The sequence below is a fragment of the Lissotriton helveticus genome, chromosome 8 (assembly GCF_964261635.1).
Source record: "Lissotriton helveticus chromosome 8, aLisHel1.1, whole genome shotgun sequence".
Classification (NCBI taxonomy): domain Eukaryota; kingdom Metazoa; phylum Chordata; class Amphibia; order Caudata; family Salamandridae; genus Lissotriton; species Lissotriton helveticus.
Window position 1 is genome coordinate 35,426,906 of NC_136069.1, and position 25,553 is coordinate 35,452,458.

At 43.2% G+C, this 25,553-nt stretch overlaps 1 protein-coding gene across 1 annotated transcript in view; it reads left to right on the plus strand.

Moving 5' to 3' along the window:
* The window catches only part of LOC144773688 (uncharacterized), a 187,295-nt gene that overhangs the window by 63,450 nt on the left and 98,292 nt on the right, over positions 1-25,553 (plus strand). The window contains exon 3 of the mRNA XM_078658838.1: positions 928-3,039. Within this exon, the coding sequence (XP_078514964.1) occupies positions 1,961-3,039 (1,079 nt within the window). The 5' untranslated portion in view covers positions 928-1,960. The remainder of the gene's footprint in view (positions 1-927; positions 3,040-25,553) is intronic.

The following is a 25,553-nucleotide window of genomic DNA, read 5'->3' on the forward strand; positions in this document are numbered from 1 at the left end:
GATAGCAATAGATTTTCTAGGTGATAATTGTAGTTGCACTGAATGCACCAGCTAGAAGGTGCTTGGTTCCCTTAAAGTACGAGACATTCTGTAGGTATTCTGAGTTTTCTTTGATGATCTCTAACCTCTCAATTTCTGGTTCACTGACAGATTTCTTTTTAAATTATGTGTTAATGATCTTTAAATACAAGCAGCAAACATACAATGAAGTGGGTGATCTACGAACCCGACGAGTCATCAGTTATAGCCTAATACATACTTACAAAGTGTAATACTTCTAAATCAGTTACAATAATTTTATACAATTTTACTCTATAGAAAGACTGATAAGTACATAATCGAGCTCTGTTGTGTTTCAGGAAGGCAACATTTCGTATCCATACATCAGCTTAGACAGCATTTTGTTTCATCTTCCCAGGTGCTGATTACGTTTAGGGGAATTTCCTCTGCACTTCATGTGAGTTTCTCCAGCAACTCTCCAGTGAGAAGCAGCTTTTAGGCCACTTGCTGAGCCTGATCATTGATTTTCATTGTAACACTATTTTTTAAGCTATGAACATGACGAGTTGAAATGTATTAATTGATGGTCTTTCTGTACCATAGGACTTAGGCCACAACTCACTGACCCAGGCCAACTCTGTCCTTTCCATTTTGCATGGTTGCTTATGTTACTATTCAGATCCAGGTGAACTTCGGCACATACAGGCCCGTTCATTTTGGAGCAGGATAACAGCTGATTTCCATAAGAATGATTATTGTCTATAGAGGCACAGTGAGCTAAAACGATAGACTAGATTTCTATCTAGAGGAATAACCAGTGGCTGGAATTTATTCATGTTAATTTTTTGACATTTCATCTGAGACATAGTGTACACTTTGCTGCTTATAGATTTCGATATTACAAGTATTCTTGTATCCCTCCAATAGGAGATTCCTGAACACATAATAAGACGAAGAGTAATGAAGAAAATATGACCATACTGGAAAGCTATCTGAAACTCAAGAAGAACCAGAAATTATGCCAAACAGTAATTCGAAATAGAACAACTTAGTAGGAGACAGAGACTCTCGTACACAAACAGACAAATCTTGCAAGAATATCAAGTGCAATCTGGCTGCTTCAAGAGGCTGAGGACATCTGTGCTGCCGGTCTCTAACGATTGAGTTAAATTAAAATCACAAAAATTAAACTGGCAGAACGCAATCATTATTAAAATATGCTAGCTACCACCCTTTATCTTAGATAATTATCAGGTAGTTACAACAATGCTAGCCTCTCTAGCATGATAATATAAAGGTTGTGATGTTAGACCATCATAAAAACTGTATGGCTGGCCCCTAGAATCCGTACATTATCCTAGAACATAAAGACTTGGTAATGAGTTTTTTTCTGCGTGTGTGTATTTTATAAATACTGTGCAGGAAATCGACTATTTAGATAAGCTGTGAGATTGCAGTTCTACTTGAAAGTTTTTAACGCAGGTTCAAGACACAGCTCCTTATAGGAAGACCACGCATATGTTATCAGTCGTGCAAGAATTCCAGTAACTATTCAACATTATTATTAAGAACAGACAGACTGCAAATACTACACATATCTAGTGACTATTAAAATATAGTTAGTGGTTAAGGAACCACAATGGCCAGTCAGCAAACACATTAATATGGGTTATGCCAAAATATAGCTAACTCTTGGACTCTAAACCCCAAAGTAAAACGCCACAATGGAAGACAAGCTCCAGATTCTCCTCAGTGCTACACCACGCACAGGGGGAAACCCATGAGGCCACAGTTAATGTGGCAATAGTGTTGTTCAGCAATTCACAACTAAGAGTTCATTAATAAAGAGATGAACAACATAAAGGTTCTATGTTTATGAGAATTTTTAGTCATTCATCATTCCTACACTGACACCAGTAACAACTCAACAGAAAAGTTATTTTAGTGTAATGAATGTAAGATGACCTTTAATGAGTCATCAACTCTGTGGACCCAATTTCGCGCACATAAAGCAGAAAGCATAGACACAAGTAGTGAAAATGAAAAGAGCTTCAGTCACACAGCAGATCTAAAGATCCATCAACCAACACACACAAGGGAAAAACCATCCACATGCAGTGAATGTGATGAGGGGTTTGCTTATGCATCAGAGCTAACCATCCATCTGCGACGGCACACAGGAGAAAAGCCATACACTTGCCACGAATGTGGAAAGAGCTTTAGTAATTCCTCACATCTAAAGAGACACCACCTCACACATACAGGGGAAAAACCACAAACATGCAGTGAATGTGGAAAGAGCTTTAGTAATTCCTCACATCTAAAGAGACACTACCTCACACATACAGGAGAAAAACCACACACATGCAGTGAATGTGGAAAGAGCTTTAGTACATACTCAAATCTAAAGAGCCACTACCTAACACATACAGGAGAAAAATCACACACATGCAGTGAATGTGGAAAGAGCTTTACTTACGCATCAAATGTAAGGAGACACCAGCGAATACACACAGAGGAAAAACCTCACATTTGCAGTGAATGTGGAAAGAGCTTTCGTACATCTGCAAATCTAAAGAGCCACCAGCTAACACACACTGGGGAAAAACCATACACATGCAGTGAATGTGGAAAGGGCTTCACTGAGGCAACAAACCTAGCAGCCCATCTACGACGGCATACAGGGGAAAAACCATACATATGCAGTGAATGTGGAAAGAGCTTTACTGAAGCAACAGCTTTAAAGATCCACCAGCGAATACACACAAGAGAAAAGCCTTACACTTGCAGCGAATGTGGAAAGAGCTTTACTGAAGCAACAACTTTAAAGATCCACCAGCGAATACACACAGGAGAAAAGCCTTACACTTGCAGTGAATGTGGAAAGAGCTTTAGTAGATCCTCACATCTAAAGAGCCACCAGTTAACACACACAAAGGAAAAACCATATACATGCAGGGAATGTGGAATGAGCTTTACACGCTTACCAACTATGAAGGTCCATCAGTGCATGCACACAGAAAAAAACACACACATGGAGTAAATCTGGAAATTTCTTCACTTGAGCATCAATCCTGACCATACATCTGCAAAGGTATGTAGCAGGGAAACCATGCACTTGCAGTGAATGTGGAAAGAATTTTGTAAATCCATGTATCCAAAGAGCCACCATCTAACATGCAGGGGAAATAAACATACAAATGCAGAGGATGTGGAAAGAGATTTACACACTCCTCAGACCTAACCATCCAGCTGTGATGGCATACAGAAGAGAAAGCATAGAAATACAGTGAATGTTGAAAGAGCTTTAGTAAATCCATACATCTTAAGAGTCAGCAACTAACATAGAAATGGAAAAAACACACACATGCAGTGTATGTGGAAAGAACTTTACTCAAGCATAAGTCCTAACCAGCTATCTGTGAAGAAATCTAGAAGAATACCCATTCAAATGCATTGGAGGTTAAATGGGCTTTCCTAGCTCAACATACCTAAAATGCCTCCAGCAATCACACACATGAAAAACAACATAAAATATGTAGGATGTTTCAGTTATTCATAAAATATAAGACACCTCCTGCAAACCCACAGATGTAGTTAGAGAGGGAAGAACTTTCATGATTTATTATGCCTAGTGGTCAATTAGTGAACACACAAAGTGTAAATAACATTCTGTTGTAATGGGTGTGGGAAGAGCTTCCATGGTTTTCCCATCTATATATGCATTTGCAAGTTTAGACACATAAATCTCATACAGAAGCATCAGATAGGGTGTGTTTCAGTCTTTCATTAAATTATAAGTTGCTGTCAGCAACGCATCTAAGAACATCATTTTGGCTACAGTAAATGTGGGAGGGTTTAATTTACTTTTCAGCATTCAGAGTTATAAGGTTTTTGGAGAAACTATGTCTAGACCTTTCCCATGTCAGGTGAGGTTCAATATTGCGCTTTCTAGCTTTGGAATAATTCAATATGTTGAAACTACCCTCCGCTGTGGAAGGTGTCTTTTACATGCTGTAAGGAGAGAGAGCTCTTCGATCTTGTTACTAAATGTATTGGTAACCTTTGCCATTGTTGACCATGAGGCGCATTTTTTCTATTTCATTCATGTACATGGGATGGTGAAGGCCTTAAGGAATTATGTAAACATTACGTTCCAAGTATATTTCAGTGTATAACCTTTGTTATTTGTGTAGGATAATAATAGGTAACCATGTTGTATGGTCCTACATTTCATCATGGTGTTCTGATCCTTTCATAAACCACAAGGCTAAAGGTGATGGGGTTTGTAAATATCACCAGATCCTCTGAATGGCAATGTAGGGTCATGTCATAAAAGTTAGCCAGTCTGTATTTTTTATTTTACATGAATATTTTGTGGCAGTTGGGTTAAAAATGTATTGTTTTTCAAATGGGAATGTTTACTAAAAACTGCAATTGAAGTCTGCATAAGAGTGAGATTGTTAATCCTGTTCTCCTGATTCATTCATTAAAATGAGAACGACCAGGTATGAGTTTTCATGATTGGAATATTACATCAACAAAATGCAATTGTAAAGCTCTGCAGGCTGGTTTGAGGCTGTCCACTTGCTGGTTTGATGCTGTCCACTTGCTAACGAAACCCATATTTCATAGAGACCCATGAAATGCCTCCAGAACCCCATGGGGTCAGTATAAGAGCATATTACAGGATAACCTGCTATGTTTTTGTCGACTATTATAGTGTGATGTAATTTCATTGCTTGGATCTGGGAATGGTGTATGATTGTAAATAGAAGAGTACAATATGTTGAGGATAGGATACACCTATCTTTTTTATTTATATTTTTCTTTTTTTAGGAATAATGATGTGTAGGGTGATCAGATGTCACCATTTGGCAAGAACTTTTCAAGTCTTAGACTTTCTTTTAACAATCATTTTATACAGTCTGTCAGTTTCTATTGAAAATGGAACATTATTATAATACTTACAATGCACAAATAAATGAATGACCTTTCAAGCAGCATCCACATGCCATTGACTCATCTGACCATCCTCATAATGTCCCATAATGATTCTGAATGCATTTTTTTAATTAAAAAAAAATGTAACTGTTAGTAATCTTGTCACATCTGTAAAAAACAATATACATTAGAAAATGTTTCTCTTGTGCACAGATGACACTGGTATAGATATTGTTGTCTTTGAGCGTTATCAGGCAATACTGTTAAAAGGATTTTATGTTAATACATGTTGTCTTATTTAACAACAATTTTAACTTTCATGGCACTCTGACTGTAGAGCACACTCGGGCACAAGAATGCTCTCGGGAACATAAATGCATTTCTTTTGTTTCTAATAAACTCCAGGAAAAGCAGTGTGTGCTTCCTGGTTCAACAGATTGGACTGTAACAACCCCACACGGGAATGAGGAAGTAAATGAAACTTCTTCTAAGAAAAGGAATAGTTTATACCACTTGCTAAGCACTCTTTTCTTTGAAAAATGCAAAACTAAATATGGAAGTGTGCATCAGGCACCCTATGTACTTCCATGCTGACTTTATACAGTCTACTGTCAGTTGACATTGATTTGTACGTGTCAAATGAGGGTCGAGTATTGAGATCTTGCTAACCCTGCCACACTGGAGAGCTGGACTTTGTGTGGAAGGTGACTCTGTGGAAGCCCAATATAATGTACAAATACCTTTTTGTTTCATTGTATTTATTTGGTTAAGTAGGCTATGCTTTACAGCAAATATTACATGGTGATTTTGTTTCTGAAAAATGGCTTTTGAAACTAATGCTAAATGTTAAAAAGTCCTTTTCATGAAAATAATTAAAACAGTATGTATGTTGATGCACAGAATGTAATATGGTGTGTATGTTGGAAGGGGAAATGTATTTTGAGTAGGGAAATCTTAAGTCAGTCATCCATCAGCAAAGATAATAAGTAGCAAACTGTATTCAGCAGCTTTGCATTGAATGATTTGTCATGTTGTGGATTACGTATTGGCCAATTGATTTAGCTTTAACGAAAGCACAAGGGGTTACGTTCGTGCAGAGGGTGGTGCCAGAGAACTGCTGCCTCTGGTGGCCACTCAGCACTAACCACCTGTGGACCGAGTCTAAAATTCACCTCCATCCTACAGCTAACATGCTAAAAAAAATCAAACAACAGCATACCGAAACAGTGTGTTGTCTGCTGATTCTGGAGAGCAGTAAATCTGCTGCCTGGACTAGCATGTGGGCCTGGACCACTGCTGTCCCAATGTGACTGGTGTGTGCTGAGGCCAGAGAGGGTACTTAGCGTGACCACCTTGCTGACCATTTGAAGGTGGGAGATTAAAGGCATGGGAACACAGCTACAAAAAGCCAACGAGGGAGAACTATGTTATCACTGGGACCTATTCTGTCCAAGTCATTGAGAGCCCCAATTCATGCTGCATATCACAAAACAAGATTCTGAAGTCGGCGGAGTGCTGAGTATATGTACCTACTTTGCCTGGCAGAGTAACAGCTCATTGTTGGGCCTGTGTCCTCACCGCTGAGGCTAGGTTAGGAGGTCCGTCTGGGGGCCACAGGGGTTATTATATGCCTAGGCAAAAGCAAGATCAAACTATTGAACTACTGTTGCCGCACTCTTGGGTTTTGTGTTTCCCATCAATAGCAATTAAGAGCCTCAAATCCTGGCTATTAGTGGATCAATTAATCTGACCCATTTGTAAACCCCTGATTGTACACTGGTTGGAAGTACGAGCTAAAAGCTATTTACTGTATCCGTCAACTATCAGTTGTATTAAATACCTCAAGCTTTGTTAAATTTTGGCATGTCAAACCTGCCAAAATTTAACAGTGGAAATATATATGTTATTTACTGAACCATGTGGATTCTGGTGTATTAAACACCAAAAGGCGCAGGTTATTCTCAACAAACTCTTAATTCGTGCTATTTATTGCGCCCAATAAATAGCATATCCCCTGGTATCATTATTTATCAGGTGTGATAAATAGCACCCACTCTCATAATCAGGGCCTCAGAACACAGACCTGCACATTCACCATCAAAATGGGGTGGCTCTCAATGATCACAAATGAGCACCATCTTACTTGAAAATTGCAACCAGAATCTGAGGAACTGGGAGTCCTAGCACTCACAAACCCACTACTCAAAGGAAAACGAGTACCACACCCCATGCAGATGGGAGATAGCAGATTCTCATTTAATCAGATGCTGACGCCAGTGGATCTTCTGAAACCAAACATGGGTAAACCAGATGAGTGCCAATCCAAAGCAAATGGGTGTGATGAAGCAAGAAAACACAGATACAGCCCTGTACACAGCCGGTAGCAAAGCTCTTCTACTGGACCTGAAAACTGGCCGTCCATCATAGATAGGGAAAAACGACTCATTGACTGACCATTCTTTCTTTTACACGGCCCACATGCACAAACCGGGAGAGAGAATTGATATGGTGGAACAAGAGAAAACTGACTGTGAGGACAAAGTGGTGGCACATGATATCCAACTAACCAAACGTAGTAACTGACTTAAATCAAAACTAAAGACAAAGATTTGGAAGTCCGCTCAAGAATAAATAACCTCTGGCACTGAGCAACCCCAGACCAGAAAGAAACACATAGCGTAAAACATCACTGTAATACAAGCTGTATCCAGGGGCATGGCCAAGCCAGCGACCAAGATGGCCACTAGGCTGTGAAACTCTGGAGAATTTGTCCCGATAAATGGATGCCTGACGGCACTCTGTTTCCGCATAACACTTGATTGCAATGCTCTGAGTGCATGGGATCTTGATTATATGATCTAATGCCGCTTGAGATCGCCAATTGGCACCCTGCCAACAGTCGCTGCCTGACTTGGCCCTTGGAGGCCCCGTGGTGACCAGCACTACGGCTATGATTTCAATAGTGCAGCAGGTGCATTGGCACTGGGACCAAAAGCTCTAGGAACCCCACTGAACACAGATTAGTTTTAAAATATATCAATAAACAGGCAGTCACAAGTTCTGTTATCCCCCAGGCACTAGGTTCATGATTTAAATTGTGCAGCAGGTGCAGTGGCACTAGACAAAAAAATTGTGAAACTCTTTTTCTTACACTAAGACGGTTTTACTGTTTACTGATACTTATCTTACCCGGGCTGGACACATTTAAAACATGCTTGTTTAACTCTGCTTTATTGGGTGGAACTTTTAACCAATATTGTCCCACTAATAAAAGAAAAATTCTGTCATGTGTAGCTAATAAAAAAAATCTGTGTCATGTGTTTGTTGTTGGCGCATTATGTAGCATAAAACCGGATTAAGCGATTGCAGTGCTTAGCATGAGCACGCACCGTAGTGCTCTGTAGGGATGTTTTAACCTCCTTTATCCGTTGGGACAGTTTCTGTGTAAAATTACAGCGCCAGACAACTACCGTTGAGTCTTGGATTGCAAACACAATCATGTGTCTGTTCTAAAAGTATTACTTGAGTTTTGTGATTGCAGCTTGTACTTTCGACTGACCGGGAAGGGAGGCTGTGTAGTTTCTAGAGCAGTGAATTTGAAAGTTCCAGTTGCTGGGCATTTGTTTGTTGACGGAATAGGATTAATGCTGCTCTTCTATTTTCAGAAGATATCTATTATTTTGGGATAATAAAAAAACTGTTTTTTCTCCTTTGGTGAGGGTTCTCTACTTTTTTAACACCAAGCATTTAGCTTAGTAAGCAAGAAGGTCGTAAGACTGGCTTTTTTTTGGACAGACCTTTACTGTGCAAATTATATTATCCTAGTACCAAAAACATGTTATATCATTTGCTGTATTTTCCGTTGACCGTATGAGTAAGCAACGTGGTAATTGAGCGATACTCTTTAAACGTAAGTAGGAGTTATTGTCTAATAGTGAGAATTTTGCCATTCATTTTTCCGTGGATGTAAAATGCATACATAATATTGGCATACTTTTAACTCTTAGTATTTTAGCTTAATAATTACTAAAAAAGGGTTTGAGATCTTCAAAGTAATTTAAAGAGCCTCCTGTATTGTCATTGTTATGTAATATAAGGAACATCAATTGCACAATCTGAAATCAGGCAAACGCTTTGTCTAATTTTGCTTGTTTTATGCATGGTATTTTAGCTTAATACATGCTAAAAAGGGTTTGATTTGTCCAAAGTAATTTAACCAGTCTCGTGTATTTTCGGTGTTATAGATTATAAAGAACACCAACTGCACATTCTTAAAACAGGCAAAGTGCAGTTATCCAGCAGCATTAGGGTTATGATTTCAATGGTGCGGCAGCTGCAGTGCCACCGGGACTTATTACAAATTCCTTGAAACATACAAACTTCAAAAATATAGAACAATTGAAAATGTTACAGTGTACTGTTTAAATAAAGAAAAAATGTAAACCATAAGTACAACAATGACAATGCAAGTTTATGTTCATGTTTTAAGTTTTTTTGCAATAATAACAAATTGTGCAGTGCAAAATAAAAAAACTTTATAAGAGAAATCTGTAATAAATAAATAAAAGTTGCTCATCTCAATAAAACTATATCAGTTTCAGTGTGTTTCTTTCACACCTTGCAGAACTGCTCAAATGCTCCTTTGAAAAATGTAAAGTTAAATTTCTTTTGTTTATCTTAATAATGTACAATTACCAAACAACAACTTTCATCTAGTTTTCGTAATCTTGTTTTTTTGGATGTGCAAAAACAGCGCTAAGTCTGCACTTTTGTTTTTCATCCACCCTTTACCTATTCTCCCCATAGCTGCATTGCTTTCAAGCCGACTTATCAGGGACATGTTTATTTTTATCTTTGTGCTCCACCATTTACCTAATCTCTCCAATTTGTGATACCCCTAGTAACAGAACAATGTATTGCCCTTTTATACTAAAATAAGTCTTAACACTTTAACAGTCATTTTTTTTACTTATATTGTACAACTACTCAGCAAGCTATAACTTGCAACAAAAAACAGATTATTATTAATCACCTGGGCAAAACCTACTGCATTTACTAATGCTTGTTGTTCTTTCAAATGGCTTTCTTGGGTGATTAAGAATTTGCTGACAAATTGGAGGTAGTGTGGGTGGGGGAGAGATGATTTGGGCATAGTTTTATTCACTAAACTGAACAAGCATTAGCAGATTGAAAAAGTATGTCACATGATCAACATGGTATTACAACTCGCCTGCCACAGAATGTGCAGTGTACAAAACCATTCCTTACAACTCATATAAAGCTCCTCTGATGGAATGTAAAGAGACTTTTCTGATAGTGTCTTCTAGCTGTGTTATATTCCTTGTAGCGAGGCGGCTTATTCCTTACATTGTCCTAGAAAATAACATTTCAGCAGTGAACTTTTGCACACAAACATGCACAACAATGTTGATTAGTTTCTCTGAAATTACTTTGTATACACATCCAGCTTCGCACAACATTATCACGATGCCTTGAACATTATGTACCAGGCCTCTCTATGCACTAGGTACAAAAGTCATCCTATCTTCATCCACGAGGCGACAGCGCTATCCATATATCTATAACATCACTAATATAACGCACACATCTCAGAGGCTGCTTTTTATTATAAATATAGGCCTACCGATAAATTGGTAGAGGAGGCACTTCTGCTGACACTGAAGGTCCCTGAATGCTGAGAAATCCTTGTGCACTGGTCTGATACTATGTGAGGGGTGTCCAACTTGAGACAAAGACGGGGTCCTTCACTCTCTCCTATCAGGTAATAGGGTTGGATCGTCCCTTGGAGGGGTTCCTGGCTTTACACCCGTACACACTCTAGGTACACTCAGAGTACAGTTTGCATTGTAGGAGTACATTAGATTACAGTATTTTCCATATATGCCTGCATATATTCATTGCCCCAGCACCATGGTAGAAATGTATCAGTCAGTCAGTCAAAGTACTTTATTTCGGTAAGATACCATAAAAAGGCCATACATGCACATAAACATAACACAATAATAAAAGGTAAAACAAATAAAACCTTGTATTAAAAATCACATACAAACAGTTCCTGGAAATATTAAAAACATCGGAATATTACACCGAAATGTCAATATATAAAATATGTAAAATTGTGTAAAAAGTATGACACCTCTTAAAAAGTAGCCCTTAGTGCAAAATATGAACCTCCAGCTTTAGTATTGCACATCTCTTGTACCACATAGATTGACGAAATCTTGCTGTGGCAAAAACGAACAGGGGGGAGTGTCGTATTTAAGAATCCTGAAGACCTCCCTGTAATCCCTAAAGCCCCTAGCCCTACATAGCTGCAGAATCCATTTCTCCCTAGCCTTCGCGTAAGTGGGGCAGAAGAGCAGAACGTGCAGATCTGTCTCACTGCCTCTCGAACACCCCGAGCAGAACGTGCAGATCTGTCTCACTGCCGCTGGAACACCCCGGGCAGGTACTTGTAAGCATGGGCGTAAAATCCGCTCCGATCGCGGATTTTTCGGATTTTTGGCAAATTCGCAATCCGCGAACTCTCGCGAATTTGTCGAAAATCCGTGAATCCGCTTGCGGCGGATTTTTTGCTTGGTTGCGGCGCGCGGCGTGGTGCACGGCGTTCACTTTCCGTCATTTAGCGTTTGCCGAGTTGTTTTTCTTTGCGAGTGCCGCGCCATTTTAGATCGTGCTGCGTGATCCCGCGGGAGTTTGGCGCCCGCGAATACGTAATCGCGGCTGCCACCTTGCACAGCACACCTCGCGAGAGTTCGCAATTGCGAACACGTAGTTGCGGCGGAAAGGAACAATCTCGCACTCGCGAAATAGAGCTTTTGCAATTCTGCACAAGAAAATCAGCAGCAAACAGGATAAACCTTCAGAAAATTATGATTTTTATCAGAATCACTCCTCAGGTTGACATTTGCATGGCCTTTTTTTTGCAAGGAGTCCATTTTGGGGGGGGGGGGGGAAGGAAGTGCCCCACAGTCTCCAACTTCCTGTTCCTGTCCAGCAGGCTCCTCCCAGTGCTTTGTCCATCTCCTGGTCACTTTCATTTGGATCTGGAGCTGGAAGGATTACTTTTTGTGGGTGCTGCTGGATATTTGGATTTGAGGCCTTTTTGACTGTCTTTGGATCACTTTTGGATTAGAAATCAACTTTCACAAGTAAGTTTGTTTGGGGCATTACAGTTGCTGCAAGTAAAATTTTGGAACTTTTTCAGAACATTAAATAAATTATATTGTGGGTAGCCACAGTATCCAGTAGGACCAGGGTTGGTTAGGGGTGCATGATACAACTGTTTTGTTGAATTTAAACACCATTGAGGCCATGGATGGGCTGGGATTGTGCTGATTTTTGTCATTTTTTTGGGCCTGCTGATGGGGCCCTTTGCCCAGGGGTGGTGAGTGTTGCATGGGCCTAGTCTTTCTGTGGGGGTGTCTTCTTGAATTTAAACATAATTGAGGCCATGGATGGGCTGGGATTGTGCTGATTTGATTGTTTTTTGTCGTTTTTTGGGGGCTGCTGGTGTGGCCTTTTGCCCAGGGGTGGTGGTGTGCATGGACTGAGTGTGCCTGTGGTGTGGTCTCACTCTCTTTAATGTAAACATCATGGATGGCATTGGATTGTGGTGATTTCTGGCTGTTTTTCTGTTTTTTGGGGGTGTACTGTTGATGTGGACTGGCCATGTGGGTGGTGGTGGTGGCCATCTTGAGTGCTGGCTGGTACAGGCAACATGTGCTTGGGGTGTAAGGGGCCATTTTGAGGAGAGGCAGTGTCTGAGGCCTGCACTTATTTTGCCTACTTTTCATCCATTATGCCCAGGGGTAGTGAGTGTTGCATGGGCCTAGTGTTTCTGAGGGGTGTCTTCTTGAATTTAAACACCATTGAGGCCATGGATGGGCTGGGATTGTGCTGATTTGATTGTTTTTTGTCGTTTTTGTGGGCCTGCTGGTGGGGCCCTTTGCCCAGGGGTGGTGAGTGTTGCATCGGCCTAGTCTTTCTGTGGGGTGTCTTCTTGAATTTAAACATAATTGAGGCCATGGATGGGCTGGGATTGTGCTTATTTTATTGTTTTTTGTCATTTTTTGGGGGCTGCTGGTGTGGCCTTTTGCCCAGGGGTGGTGGTGCATGGACTGAGTGTGCCTGTGGTGTGGTCTCACTCTCTTTAATGTAAACATCATGGATGGCATTGGATTGTGGTGATTTCTGGCTGTTTTTCTGTTTTTGGGGGGTGTACTGTTGATGTGGACTGGCCATGTGGGTGGTGGTGGTGGCCATCTTGAGTGCTGGCTGGTACAGGCAACATGTGCTTGGGGTGTAAGGGGCCATTTTGAGGAGAGGCAGTGTCTGAGGCCTGCACTTATTTTGCCTACTTTTCATCCATTATGCCCAGGGGTAGTGAGTGTTGCATGGGCCTAGTGTTTCTGAGGGGTGTCTTCTTGAATTTAAACACCATTGAGGCCATGGATGGGCTGGGATTGTGCTGATTTGATTGTTTTTTGTCGTTTTTTTGGGCCTGCTGGTGGGGCCCTTTGCCCAGGGGTGGTGAGTGTTGCATGGGCCCAGTCTTTCTGTGGGGTGTCTTCTTGAATTTAAACATAATTGAGGCCATGGATGGGCTGGGATTGTGCTTATTTTATTGTTTTTTGTCGTTTTTTGGGGGCTGCTGGTGTGGCCCTTTGCCCAGGGGTGGTGAGTGTTGCATGGGCCTAGTCTTTCTGTGGGGTGTCTTCTTGAATTTAAACATAATTGAGGCCATGGATGGGCTGGGATTGTGCTTATTTTATTGTTTTTGGTCGTTTTTTTGGGGCTGCTGGTGTGGCCCTTTGCCCAGGGGTGGTGAGTGTTGCATGGGCCTAGTCTTTCTGTGGGGTGTCTTCTTGAATTTAAACATAATTGAGGCCATGGATGGGCAGGGATTGTGCTGATTTGATTGTTTGTTGTCGTTTTTTGGGGGCTGCTGGTGTGGCCTTTTGCCCAGGGGTGGTGGTGTGCATGGACTGAGTGTGCCTGTGGTGTGGTCTGGTCTCACTCTCTTTAATGTAAACATCATGGATGGCATTGGATTGTGGTGATTTCTGGCTGTTTTTCTGTTTTTTGGGGGTGTACTGTTGATGTGGACTGGCCATGTGGGTGGTGGTGGTGGCCATCTTGAGTGCTGGCTGGTACAGGCAACATGTGCTTGGGGTGTAAGGGGCCATTTTGAAGAGAGGCAGTGTCTGAGGCATGCACTTATTTTGCCTACTTTTCATCCATTATGCCCAGGGGTAGTGAGTGTTGCATACTTGCATGTCCCTAGTCTTTCTTTGGGGTGTCTTCAATGTAAACATCATGGATGGCATGGGATTGTGCTCATTTTTCTGTGTTTTGTCGATTTTTTGGGGTGTATAACTGAACTGATGTTCCTCTGTCTTCCATTGCTTTTAGGTGCACAAGAAGACTCAAGAGAACCACCAGTGCCAGGAAGAAGTCCTGCAGCGGTGTGTGTGTGCAGCATAACGTCACGCGACGTCACGTCTGGACACAGAACCCTCTGCAACTCGTGCAACTGCTGCCTGCTGACCTGCTCTGAAGAAGATGGCCCCAAAAAAAGTAACCCGTAGCTCCTCTAGCAAGAAAGGTGCCAGTAAGGAGCAGAAGAAGCAAGTTACCAAGGACACTGGTGTGCCGCCCGCCCCTTTTTTTGGGAGTAAAAAAAAAAGTATGCCTGCAGCAGCAGCGGGATCTGCTGGGGACCAAGCTGGCAGCAGCACCCCCGCTCCATTGGGCTCAGTGCCACCACCACCACCACGCCAACTTAAGTCCAAGCCCTTGAGTGCTGGAGAGGCAGCCAGTATAGTTCTTCAATCACCATCGACCAGTGATGTTGGCTCATCGCAAGAAAGCAGCAGCAATGTCCCTCAATCAACACAGGTTGTTGTAGCTCATCTGACGAGTGTTGAACAACCACAGCCGCAACAACAATCACATGTGCAAGTACAAGCCCAAGTACATGTGTAAGGAGAGGCAGCGCAAGGAGATGCGCAAGCAGAGGTGCATGGAGGGTCACAAGTGCCCACAATAGTTGTTCCTCCTGAAGTAGGGGCACATCAGGAAATCGACAATCAAGGCGAGGTATCATTTGAGGAAGCCACTCCTCCTGATGATCCTTCATTGTCTTCCACACCCCTAGCAAGGAAGAGATCAAGGGTGGTGTCTACATCTTCTTCAAGCACACCTCCTTCTGATGATACGGATCAAACTTGGGAACCAGCACCACAGCCGTCTGAGAGTGAGGCACACCATGATCCAACAAAGGTAGTTAAGCGTAAAAGGAAGCTCGTCCAAAGTCTCAGAGTTATGGAGTGTGATGAGGCTCAACAAGAAGTGGCGGATACTGCTGCTGATGAAGACTCTGCCAACGACGACCCAGTCATCATAAAGGTCACTGCAGCCCCAGCGGGCATGCAGCAAACAGACATTTTGACCCTAGCCCGAAGAGCTGCTGAGCGTGATGATGATGATGATGTTGTCGATGAGGAGGCAGTGGAAACACCACAATCATTGGAGTTAAGTAGTACACCAACTCGTCCCGCTTCCATATTTCTTTCTGGCAAGAAGAGACCTCCGTCAACCTCGACCTTAATTAGTGGCGGTGAAAGTGCAAAACGTACAAAAGTTGGGCAATGCAGATCGTCCACTTCATCTGGCATTAGCTTCATGACCACCACCACCAGTATCGCCGCCTCCTCCAGGTCCCACAGACACTTCAAGTCCCCAGTTTGGGACTTCTTTACTGTTTGTCAAAAAAATCCAAAGTTTGCCATTTGTACCCTTTGTAAGGCTGCAGTTAGTCGTGGTAAGCCAGGTACCAACTATGGTACCGGAGGCCAGAGAGGTCATCTTAGGAGACAGCACACTGTCAAATGGTTTGCGCACCTAGATGCGATCAAGAAAGGCCGAATTCAAGGAAACGTTGATGTTTCATCTGATGATGACGAGGAGGAAGAAGACGTGTCAAACACTTCCCTTACACCCAGTACCCCTGTCAGCAGCACACCCAATGTGAGGCACACTAAGAGTGTTGGAGCGAGTGAGACACCAACGCACAAAAGTTCACCAGCGAGCAAAATTGGGTCAACGAAGTCATTATCAGCCCGTAAATGCTTGGTCCAGGGCAACATTAGAACAATGCTTACTTCAGACGTGCCATATGAACGCAACCACCCACTGACGCTAGCTGTGGACCTTCTCCCTTTTTCTTTTGTAGAAGCGGTAGGTTTTCTAGAATTAGTGGCAACGCTCTGCCCTAAATGGAAGGTTCCTAGCCGGTTCTATTTTGCCAGAGTTGCGGTTCCAGCACTACATGAAGATGTGCTGGAGGCGATTGGGGCAGCTTTGCAGAAGAGTGCTGTTCACACAATACATCTGACAACAGACATGTGGACCAGTGGCGCAGGCGCTGATTACATGTGCATCACTGCACACTGGGTATCTTTTTCAGGTGTTAAAGCAAAGCTAAACGCAGGTGTTGACCCGGACAAAGTTTTCAAAGCTGCTCGGAAACATGCAACACTAGCCATGTTTGGCTTGGAGAAAAGTCACACAGCAGAAAACCTTTTGGAAGAGTTTGACAAAAAGGTCTTGAAAATGCTATCCCCCCAAAAACGCAAGATTGGTTATGTTTCCACGGATAATGGCGCCAATGTAGTTAAGGCCATGTGGCAGGGTGACTATTTTAGAGTGCCGTGTTTGGCGCACTGTATCAACCTGGTAGTTCAAAAATTCTTGAGTGATAAACACAGTCCAGCGTTCGAGGTAATGGCCACCTGCCGCAAAATGTGCAACCATTTCAGCCATTCTTTTAAGGCCCGGAAGCATCTGAGGAGACTGCTACTTGAACGTCAAATGCCAGTGAAAGCACTCATCCAGGAGGTGGCAACACGTTGGAACTCAACCTTCTACATGCTTGAGCGTCTGTATGAGCAGTATACGGTACTCGATCACTATTTCTTCACAGAGGGTACATCTCAGAAGGAGGACATGCGGTTGGGTGCGGCGCAATGGGACATAGTTAAAAGCCTGACAGACATGCTTCGTCCTTTTGAGTTCTTCACGCGTGCAGTCAGCCAGGAGGACTGTAATTTGGGAAAAGCTATCCCATTGTTGTGCATGCTGGAGCACCAACTGATGGCGGTGTCTTCTGAGTTTGAAAAAGATGAAAAAAAAAAGACCATTTTATTTTGTCTGAGAAATTATTAGAGCGCCTACGTGCTGATGAACGTCTTCAAAAAATCAAGTCAGAACAGCATTACATTTGTGCTACTATTCTGGATCCACGCTACAAAAAGGCGCTGGCAGGCGAAGCATTCTTTCCTTTTGCTGATGCAGATGTTCAAAAGTACAAACATTGGTTAGCCTTGTCAGCCAAGAGGTTTGAAAAAGAACGTCAGGTTATTGAAGGAGAAGCAGCATCAGCAGGCCATCCCCAGTCACAAGAATCCACTTCTGCACCTGTGGCTGGGGCACAAGTGACCTCTCAGCCGTTAAAGACACCGGCAACTGGATCATCTTCTGCACCACACACAACACTAACAGTGGCTGCTGAGGAGGATTGGCTAAGTTTGCTTGGGTATGGTTCTCGAAAAAATGTCAAAGGCACAGCAAAAAGTAAGCAAAGTGGAGGAACCGTTGATGACCTTGAGTCGATGGTGCAGGACTATATGAATGACTCAACAGAGGTCTTTCTTAATGATGAGCCATTGCAGTATTGGCATGGCAAAAAACAATTGTGGCCACAGCTCTCCAACCTGGCTATAAACTATTTGTCTTGCCCACTCGCTAGTGTGTCTTCTGAACGTGTTTTCAGTGCTGCTGGTGGCATTGTAACTCCCAAACGGAGCCGCCTCTCGCCCAAAAATGTGGAGCGGCTGACAATGATCAAGATGAATCAGCACCTCATACCACCAGATTACAAAGTACGAGAAAGCACGCCGCATGAAGACGAGGAGGACGGCAACGTAGATGAGGGGATTTGTTCTCTGTTCGGTGGCACTGACCTCATCCTGCCTGAATTCGCAGAGTATGATGACGAAATCTTGTTCTTATTCCCTGACACCGAGCCCTGAAAATGAGACAATCAATCAAGAACTTTCTTTTTCGTCCTTATTCACTTTTATTCCTGTGTGCTGTGTGTCTCGCTTTCTTTGTTTTGCACAGTTAATTTAATTCAAACTTTAATCACCTAATCCCAAAAACAAGACCATCATCAGAACTGTCTTCACTTGTTTGCTTATTGATTTGAAGGTGCCGCAGTCTACATTCCTCAGGTTCACAAGTTCTGAAGAACATGCTCCTCTATCCTCCTCCTCCAGACTGCGATTTCCCTCAAAGCAGAGTGCTGGATTACGCCCAATGAAGAAAGACTCAGCACTTGTGGGGGTGTTGTACTTCTTTGCGGGTGAGTTGACGGATTTGGGTCCATTGCTGTGAAGCTCTAATAATGGACAGAAGTGTTTTGGACCAAATATGAGGTGGAAATTTCTTGCCGTTTTTGCTGACTTGCTTGCCTTTGGGGTGCTCTTTGGCGGGGTTTCGGGTGTTTGTGGGTGATTTTTGGTGTCTGGGAGCACTGCTGCGACAGTCTAATCTTGATTGCATTTGCTTTTCAGGAAATCCGTGGTGGAAAACAGGAGTTATGATGATTGATGATGATGACCTAGCTGCACAGCGCCGCGTTTGGACTGAAGGCGGAGAGATATTGTAAGTATGAGATTTAGCTTTTTCGCTGTTTGGGGGTGTTGTCGGGTGGTTTTTTCCGGGTGAGTTGGCGGGTCTTGCCTGGGGCATTCCTGGGAAGGTCTAATACCGGATAGAAGTGTTTTGGACAAAATCCTTAAGGAACAGCCTTTTTTTGCTATTTCTTCTGTCATCTTGCTCAATGTAGCGTTTTGGGGGGCTTCCTGCTGTTCGTGGGTGGGTTGCGGCCGGGGTCTCTGTCGAAGCACTGCTGCGACAATCTAATCTTGATTGCATTTGCTTTTCAGGAAATCCGTGGTGGAAAACAGGAGTTATGATGATTGATGATGATGACCTAGCTGCACAGCGCCGCGTTTGGACCGAAGGCGGAGAGATATTGTAAGTATGAGATTTAGCTTTTTCGCTGTTTGGGGGTGTTGTCGGGTGGTTTTTTTTGGGTGGGTTGGCGGGTCTTGCCTGGGGCATTCCTGGGAAGGTCTAATACCGGCTAGAAGTGTTTTGGACAAAATCCATAAGGAAATATCAGTTTTGGCACTTTTTGTAAGTTAGGGTTCGTTAGGGTTAGCCCTAGCAGCAGGATTGCATGTGTTTCGGGGGGTTCTATTGCAAAGCAGTTCTGGTGTTGTAGAGCACTGTTGGAGCGATGCTGGCTATGGATACTTTTGCTTGCTTGCAAGTGGTTTGAATACAATCCACGGTCTGTATTTGGGCCTACTGTTACTTTCAAAGTACGTTTTGTAACCATTTTTCTGCTAGGCATCGTTTTTGGAGATCTGATTGGGGTTCTTCTACATTTTTGCGACTGGCTTTAGTAAGGGTCTTGGTGGGAGCATTGCTGGGAAGGTCAAATTTTGTTCTAAAACACAGTTTACAGTACACCTACCTTGAGGGGAAAGATCCGCTATAATATTTGGGCCATACTTATTTATCCTTAAAAAGGTGACTCAGACAGAGCACGCAATTTCAAAAATATTGTACTGTCTATTAGGGAAATCAAAGTGTCACTTTTTGAACCACACAGCGTACATACCTTTTATTTATTTATCAGTGGTATTGTAATAGCACTTCCTGTTTTCCGTTCAATAATTACAGGCCGGGTTTCAGTCAACATCCGCCAGGCAGGCAGTGGACAGGGTGTCTTCTGTCAGTGGTCACCAACATTGATGGACGAAGCGTCAGCTGGAATGGAGGAGTGCCGCCAATAAGAGGAATTGTTTGCTGCATGCAACTTACTTACCAAATTCAACAGGACAACTCCAACAACATACGCAATACAGATACAGTATCCATTGTTTTATTCTATGAGTGTGACTGCATGTGCTTAGCTTTAGTTTGTAACCAAAGATTTTCTTTATCTTCAATTATTGTTTGTCCATGCTCTGCTTTTTTTTCTTCTCTCAACAAAACCTACCCAAAAAGAAACCCCCATTCCCATCCATTTTACAAACCCTAATCCTCTTCCCCCGGGCTGTGTTGTTTTGCTTGATGTCTGACTAAAATGACATCAATAATTCCACACACTTGCTGGGGAGGATAAGGTCATAGCAACAGGCTGGTGAAGGAATACGAGGATATCTTCTAGACTTACTCAGCTTCAGTACTATATCTTCTAGTAGTAGTAGCCAATGTCAAATAAATTCAACGCAAGTACTAGTTATACTTGCAAGCAAATACTTTACCATTTGTTAGGCTACATTATGGCACTGTTCTAGTGTACTGTCACCTGCTAAATTCTCGATCGTACCGTAACCGTTGTAATGCTACAGACTAAGGACAAACAAGGTTTCGTTTTCTTTTTTTCCATAGGCATGCAACTGCCACTGTGTCACACCACTAGTACCACCGCAATGAGGAAATGTCACCCGCCCAGGATTGACAACGTTAATCCCCATTTCACGTGGAGCCAGCCCTGGGCCTAGCCCTAATTTCTAACACAAATTACAGGTAAGATAAGCGTTTGGTGGGAGGTGGTATAATGGAGTATTATTTCGGAGTAGACAAGAGATTGACGGTTGTACTACTAAAGTCCTACGACTGTTCAGGAAAACAAAGTTACTGTTACACCCCCGTCCCCCACCCACCAGACTGAAAAGCAGTAAAAAACAGGTATGGTCAGATAAAGTTTAAAAATGTATATTTATGTAGCCCTAACAAAATAATCTCCCTCAAGACCCACCCTAACCCCAACGATTGTCTTTGAAACGTCCCAAAACGATCCCAACTCCCAAATCCCACCCCCCAAAAGTCTATAAAAAAAGGGCAAGGGACACTCCACTACTGGAGGGTGCTGGTGCATTTTGCGGCATGGGCATCATACTCCTTGCGGAGGGTGGCAAGCTCGGAGCGGAGGCCCTTCACCAAGTTCTTATACTTCTGGACCTCCTGCTCCAGGTTGGACATTCGGACTCGTAGGCGGCGTTGGTGTTCCTTGCAGCTCCTGTGGGGGGCAGCTGGTCTTTCTGTTGCTTGGCGGTGGCGGTTGGCTTTGTTAGCCCGGCTCGGTCCCGCTGGAGCACTGCGCATGCTGGCGTCCCGTGGGGTCACGGAGGAGGATGCAGCGGTCCCAGCCGAGGATGTTGTTGTTGCACCGCTCGACTGCGTGTCCTCCTCCTCCTCCAGGGCCACCAGCCGCCGATATTCGGCGACAGTGGCATCCAGCCTCCGTTGCCGGGCCATTCTAGCCTGCTCCCTCCGTGTTGTTGATTTGGAAGGAGCAACTATATGAAGAAAGAAAGACATAGTCTGTAACCAATGCTCCTTAGCATTAATAACACAAAGTGATTGAGCCGAAAGTTGGGTCACAGTACAAGTAGCAAATTGAAAGCACAGTACATAACTATTGAGGACAGTATCTATGTAACCTCCCACTTCTGCATCCTTGCTCTAACATTAGTGGTAGTTTAATGAACAAATTCTACGACCACTATGGACTTCCATTACAGTCGACTATGACAGTACACCAGTCTTATTCTTCTTCTTCTCTCTTGTTTAGGAAAATTGGTACGTTATCTTATGCAAGCCGGCAGAATGACATGGACAGCACAGTGAACTTGCACCCGAGAAAAAAAGTTGCACACCATGATGAGTGAGACAGACTTGCGTTACTGTACCGTTCCAGTACATGCAGGTGGTGAAGCTATTACTTTTCTATTACGGGTGGCACTGAGAATACTCTGTTACAAGGGCTACTGCTTAATTAATTTACCTTTCACCCTACAGTGCAAATGAGTACTAGAAAAGGAAAATGAAGAAGCTAACTAATTTGATTATCTATCACTTCACATGGGACGTATTTGATGACATATGGGATGACTTTAGGTGCTTTGCTTAATATTGAGTGAACAGTGATACACCCACACATGAATGACGTACTACAAGTAAACTAAAGTTATTAAGAGAGGTACGGAGTGTCCACCGTAATAACCAGATATATGCTGTGATTGCAGACGCAATACAAAGTACTGCTACTATTCATGGTAGTATTGGACACATTTACAATTTCTTTTCCTTGCCTTCCCTGCACTGGAACGGACGTGCGGGTGCGGTGGTACATGCTCTTCAAGGTAACACTTAGTTCATCCAGCGACCATCTACTCTCTCTAGATACACATGTGCTATCTAAGAGTCAGAGAATACCATGCTCCAGGCATCCATTCAGTCAAAGTATACGCACACATACAGTTTCTGTTTCCCCCACCCAGGCTGCTGTCCTTCCACCCATCCTTGCTTCATCATTGACCCAGCCATGCACCATACCATATTCTTTCTTCCCAGCCACCTCGGGGGCCAAGCAAACACATATCGTTCTTCTTTGCCAGCCATCATACAATTTCGCGTCCCACTTACTTACACCCTTCTTTCGCTTTTCGTTCATCCCATCCATCACGTTCGTCTAAGAACTTATTGGGATTCTTCTCACCAAAAACTTCACAGCTAAGTCGAAGTACATTTCGAGGAGGCTACTACCTGGTTGATTTGTAATACACCCGTGCAGAAAGCACACTATGCAGTCTTCAATCTCAATAAGTAAGGAATATATAGCTTACCTGTTTCCGCCACCACCGTTTGAACCCCCACAGGACCGTCCGCCGGCTCTTGCACCGCCTCCTCCCCAGAGTCCTCCGAGTCCTCGCCCAACACAGCCACCTCCGCGCTGGCCCCGTCACCAGATGTTACACCTACAAAGTACATTTAAGAATGTTAGAATACACCACTCACTACTATATAATATTTGGTCTAGGAGAAATGTTAAAAAAACAGAATACAATGTAATAATTTGTGACTGTCTACTCCAAAGTAAAAATTTCCCTTTTTCCAGGGAAGGCTGTTGTCTTGCTGCACTTTTATGCACAACTGATGAATGCTTGCTTTTTATTTTTAACACGCACCACTTTTTCTCCTAACAGACAGAAGCTTGACTCCTAAGAACACGACCAGGATCAAGTTCAAACCAGGTGAGAGCTCGGCTCGACCACAAGAAATGTGTCCAATTAATCGTCAGCACTAACCACTTTTCCGTTTTCAGTTAAATAGTTTTATGACAAAGTAGATGTTAATAAATGTGTTTACTTTTAATAAAGCTTTTAAACTTAAATAGACTCTGTGGTTTTTGGTCCTCCAGACTAGAGTGGATGAGCTAAAGGTTTTGGAATTTTTGCAAGCATGAGTGCCTCTGACACTTCTTGACTGTGCTGTGACTCCGTACTCTCTTGTCCTGCGTACGATAATCTAGAGATCATTGGGGATCAATAATCGGTGACTTCGGGAGCTGAATGACTCTGCCACACTATCTAGTCAGTAAGGAGACAGTGCATAGAGCTATTGCTGAATAGAATGGGAGTCCAATGGAATTGCCAAATGTCCAATCTTAGTTAGCTACACAGACAGACTAATAAGAATAATCTAGTAATACCACAGGGAGTCATATTAGAGCCAGGATAAGAATTTATATCCAGTCTACAAGAAGATCAAAGACGATTTAGAAAAAATCGAATGAGGAACGCTAGGAAAAAATAGGTACTCTTTATTACAATTAAAACTTACTCGGGCCAGCAAAGGAGCCCTCGCCTGCCCGATCCTGGCCTGCATCCTGAACAGCACCCTCCTCCTCCTGTGTCCTCTTGCCCTTGGGGGGAGCTGATGTACAACATGAAAGAAAGAGACCAGAAAACATGGATGAGATTTGTCAACCAAATCAACCATTTCAAAAGAACAATAACAACATTTTTTGGTGAAATAGCAAATAGATAGACAACTATTCCACGGGATCTATCTCATGTGGTATACTACGTTATTCATATTGCCTGATTTGCGGACCGTTGACTTAGAAAGTTCCTATGTAACTCAATAAACAGACTACTAAAGAGGTTTGCCTAGGCCTGGCACTGCAGGCAGCAGTCCGCAGCACGCGAAGTGACAGACAAAGTCCATCCTGCTTGCAGATCAGTGAATACTCAAACTATCAATCCACCCACCACCACCACTATTTCTTCTTATAGCCATGTGTCTAAAGGAAGGAGTGGACTTCAGTCTGTTGGGGCTGATTTAGAAGTCCCTTGCGGCTCATTTTCCTCCATTGTTGCGTGACTTTTGTGACGCTGCGGCAGAACAAAAGACTCGCCATGGTGTTGGTGCGGCGTATATATAAAAAAAAAAGAAATTATGGGCGATGCATCACGTTGTAAAGCCCTGCGCCATCAGGGGGCGTTCCGGCGCAAGGGAGGGCGTACCTGCGCAGGGACGAATCCTAAAAGTGGCTGAGGGAAATCTACAAGATGTCAATCAGTCACTTTTAAGACAATGATGCATGAGTCAAACCCTGCGCGCTTGAAGCCGACGTACGGCTTGATGCAGCATTGGGGAGATAGGGTACCCCAGAGCATTGCTGGAGCTGCGCCATCGTTGGCACGCAACTCCAGCAATGCGCCGCCTTTACGGCACAGATGCGTAAGGCTTCTGTGACATTTTGGGCCAATGGGTGGTGGTGGCATGGCACACAATTACTGCCGCATTCCTGCTACTTTGCAGGGATGCGCCGGTAATTGAAAATATGACCCTTAGTGTCTAGCATTACGCAGTTCTTATCTTTACACTACACTCATACATAATTTCTCAGGCCAATGAAATGAACACAATGTACAAAACAAATAAGCATAGTAGCAAGCAAGGCTACTGAGAAGGAGAGCAGTGCACCTGAAATGCATAGAAGATTTTGAAATATAATTTACCTACAATGTAATCGGCAGCATTATTGCTCTTGGTAAAGAACAAAGATTTGCAAATAACAGAGCCGGATAAAACAGAGTAGTGATGAATAGCTACTACTACTCACCAAGCCCGGGGACCTCTACGCCGAGCGCGTCCAGCAAGTCCCGTTCCCGGTCCATGACATCGGTCCAGCGGTGGGTGGCCTGGTTATATGTGCGCCGGACCCCAGAGAGCTTATACATGGCCCGGCACACCTTCTCCCACCGCTTCCGGCGCTCCCGGATGCCATAGCCAGTCGCGATCTTGCCGCCTCCCAGGATCGTCTTGGGGAGGCGGCGCTGGACGTGGAAGATGAGTGCCGCCACTTCCTCCACGCTGAAGATCTCCCGCGGCACCACTTGCTCCCCCTTCAAACGCCCGCACGGGAGCTGGGCACGGGGTGCGGGACCCTTCCCCTTCTCAGGGTGCTTCCCGGCTCCCTTTACCATGGTCTGGGCAGAAATAAACTTAAATGATAAAGAAGAAATAGAATAGTGAAGAAGAAAAGAAAAGAGTTTAAAAAAGTAGTTTAAAAGTAACTAAAAGTAGCAGAAAACACAAAAATATACAGCTAGAAAAATAGAGGGATAGATAATAAGTAAAATAGATTAAATAAA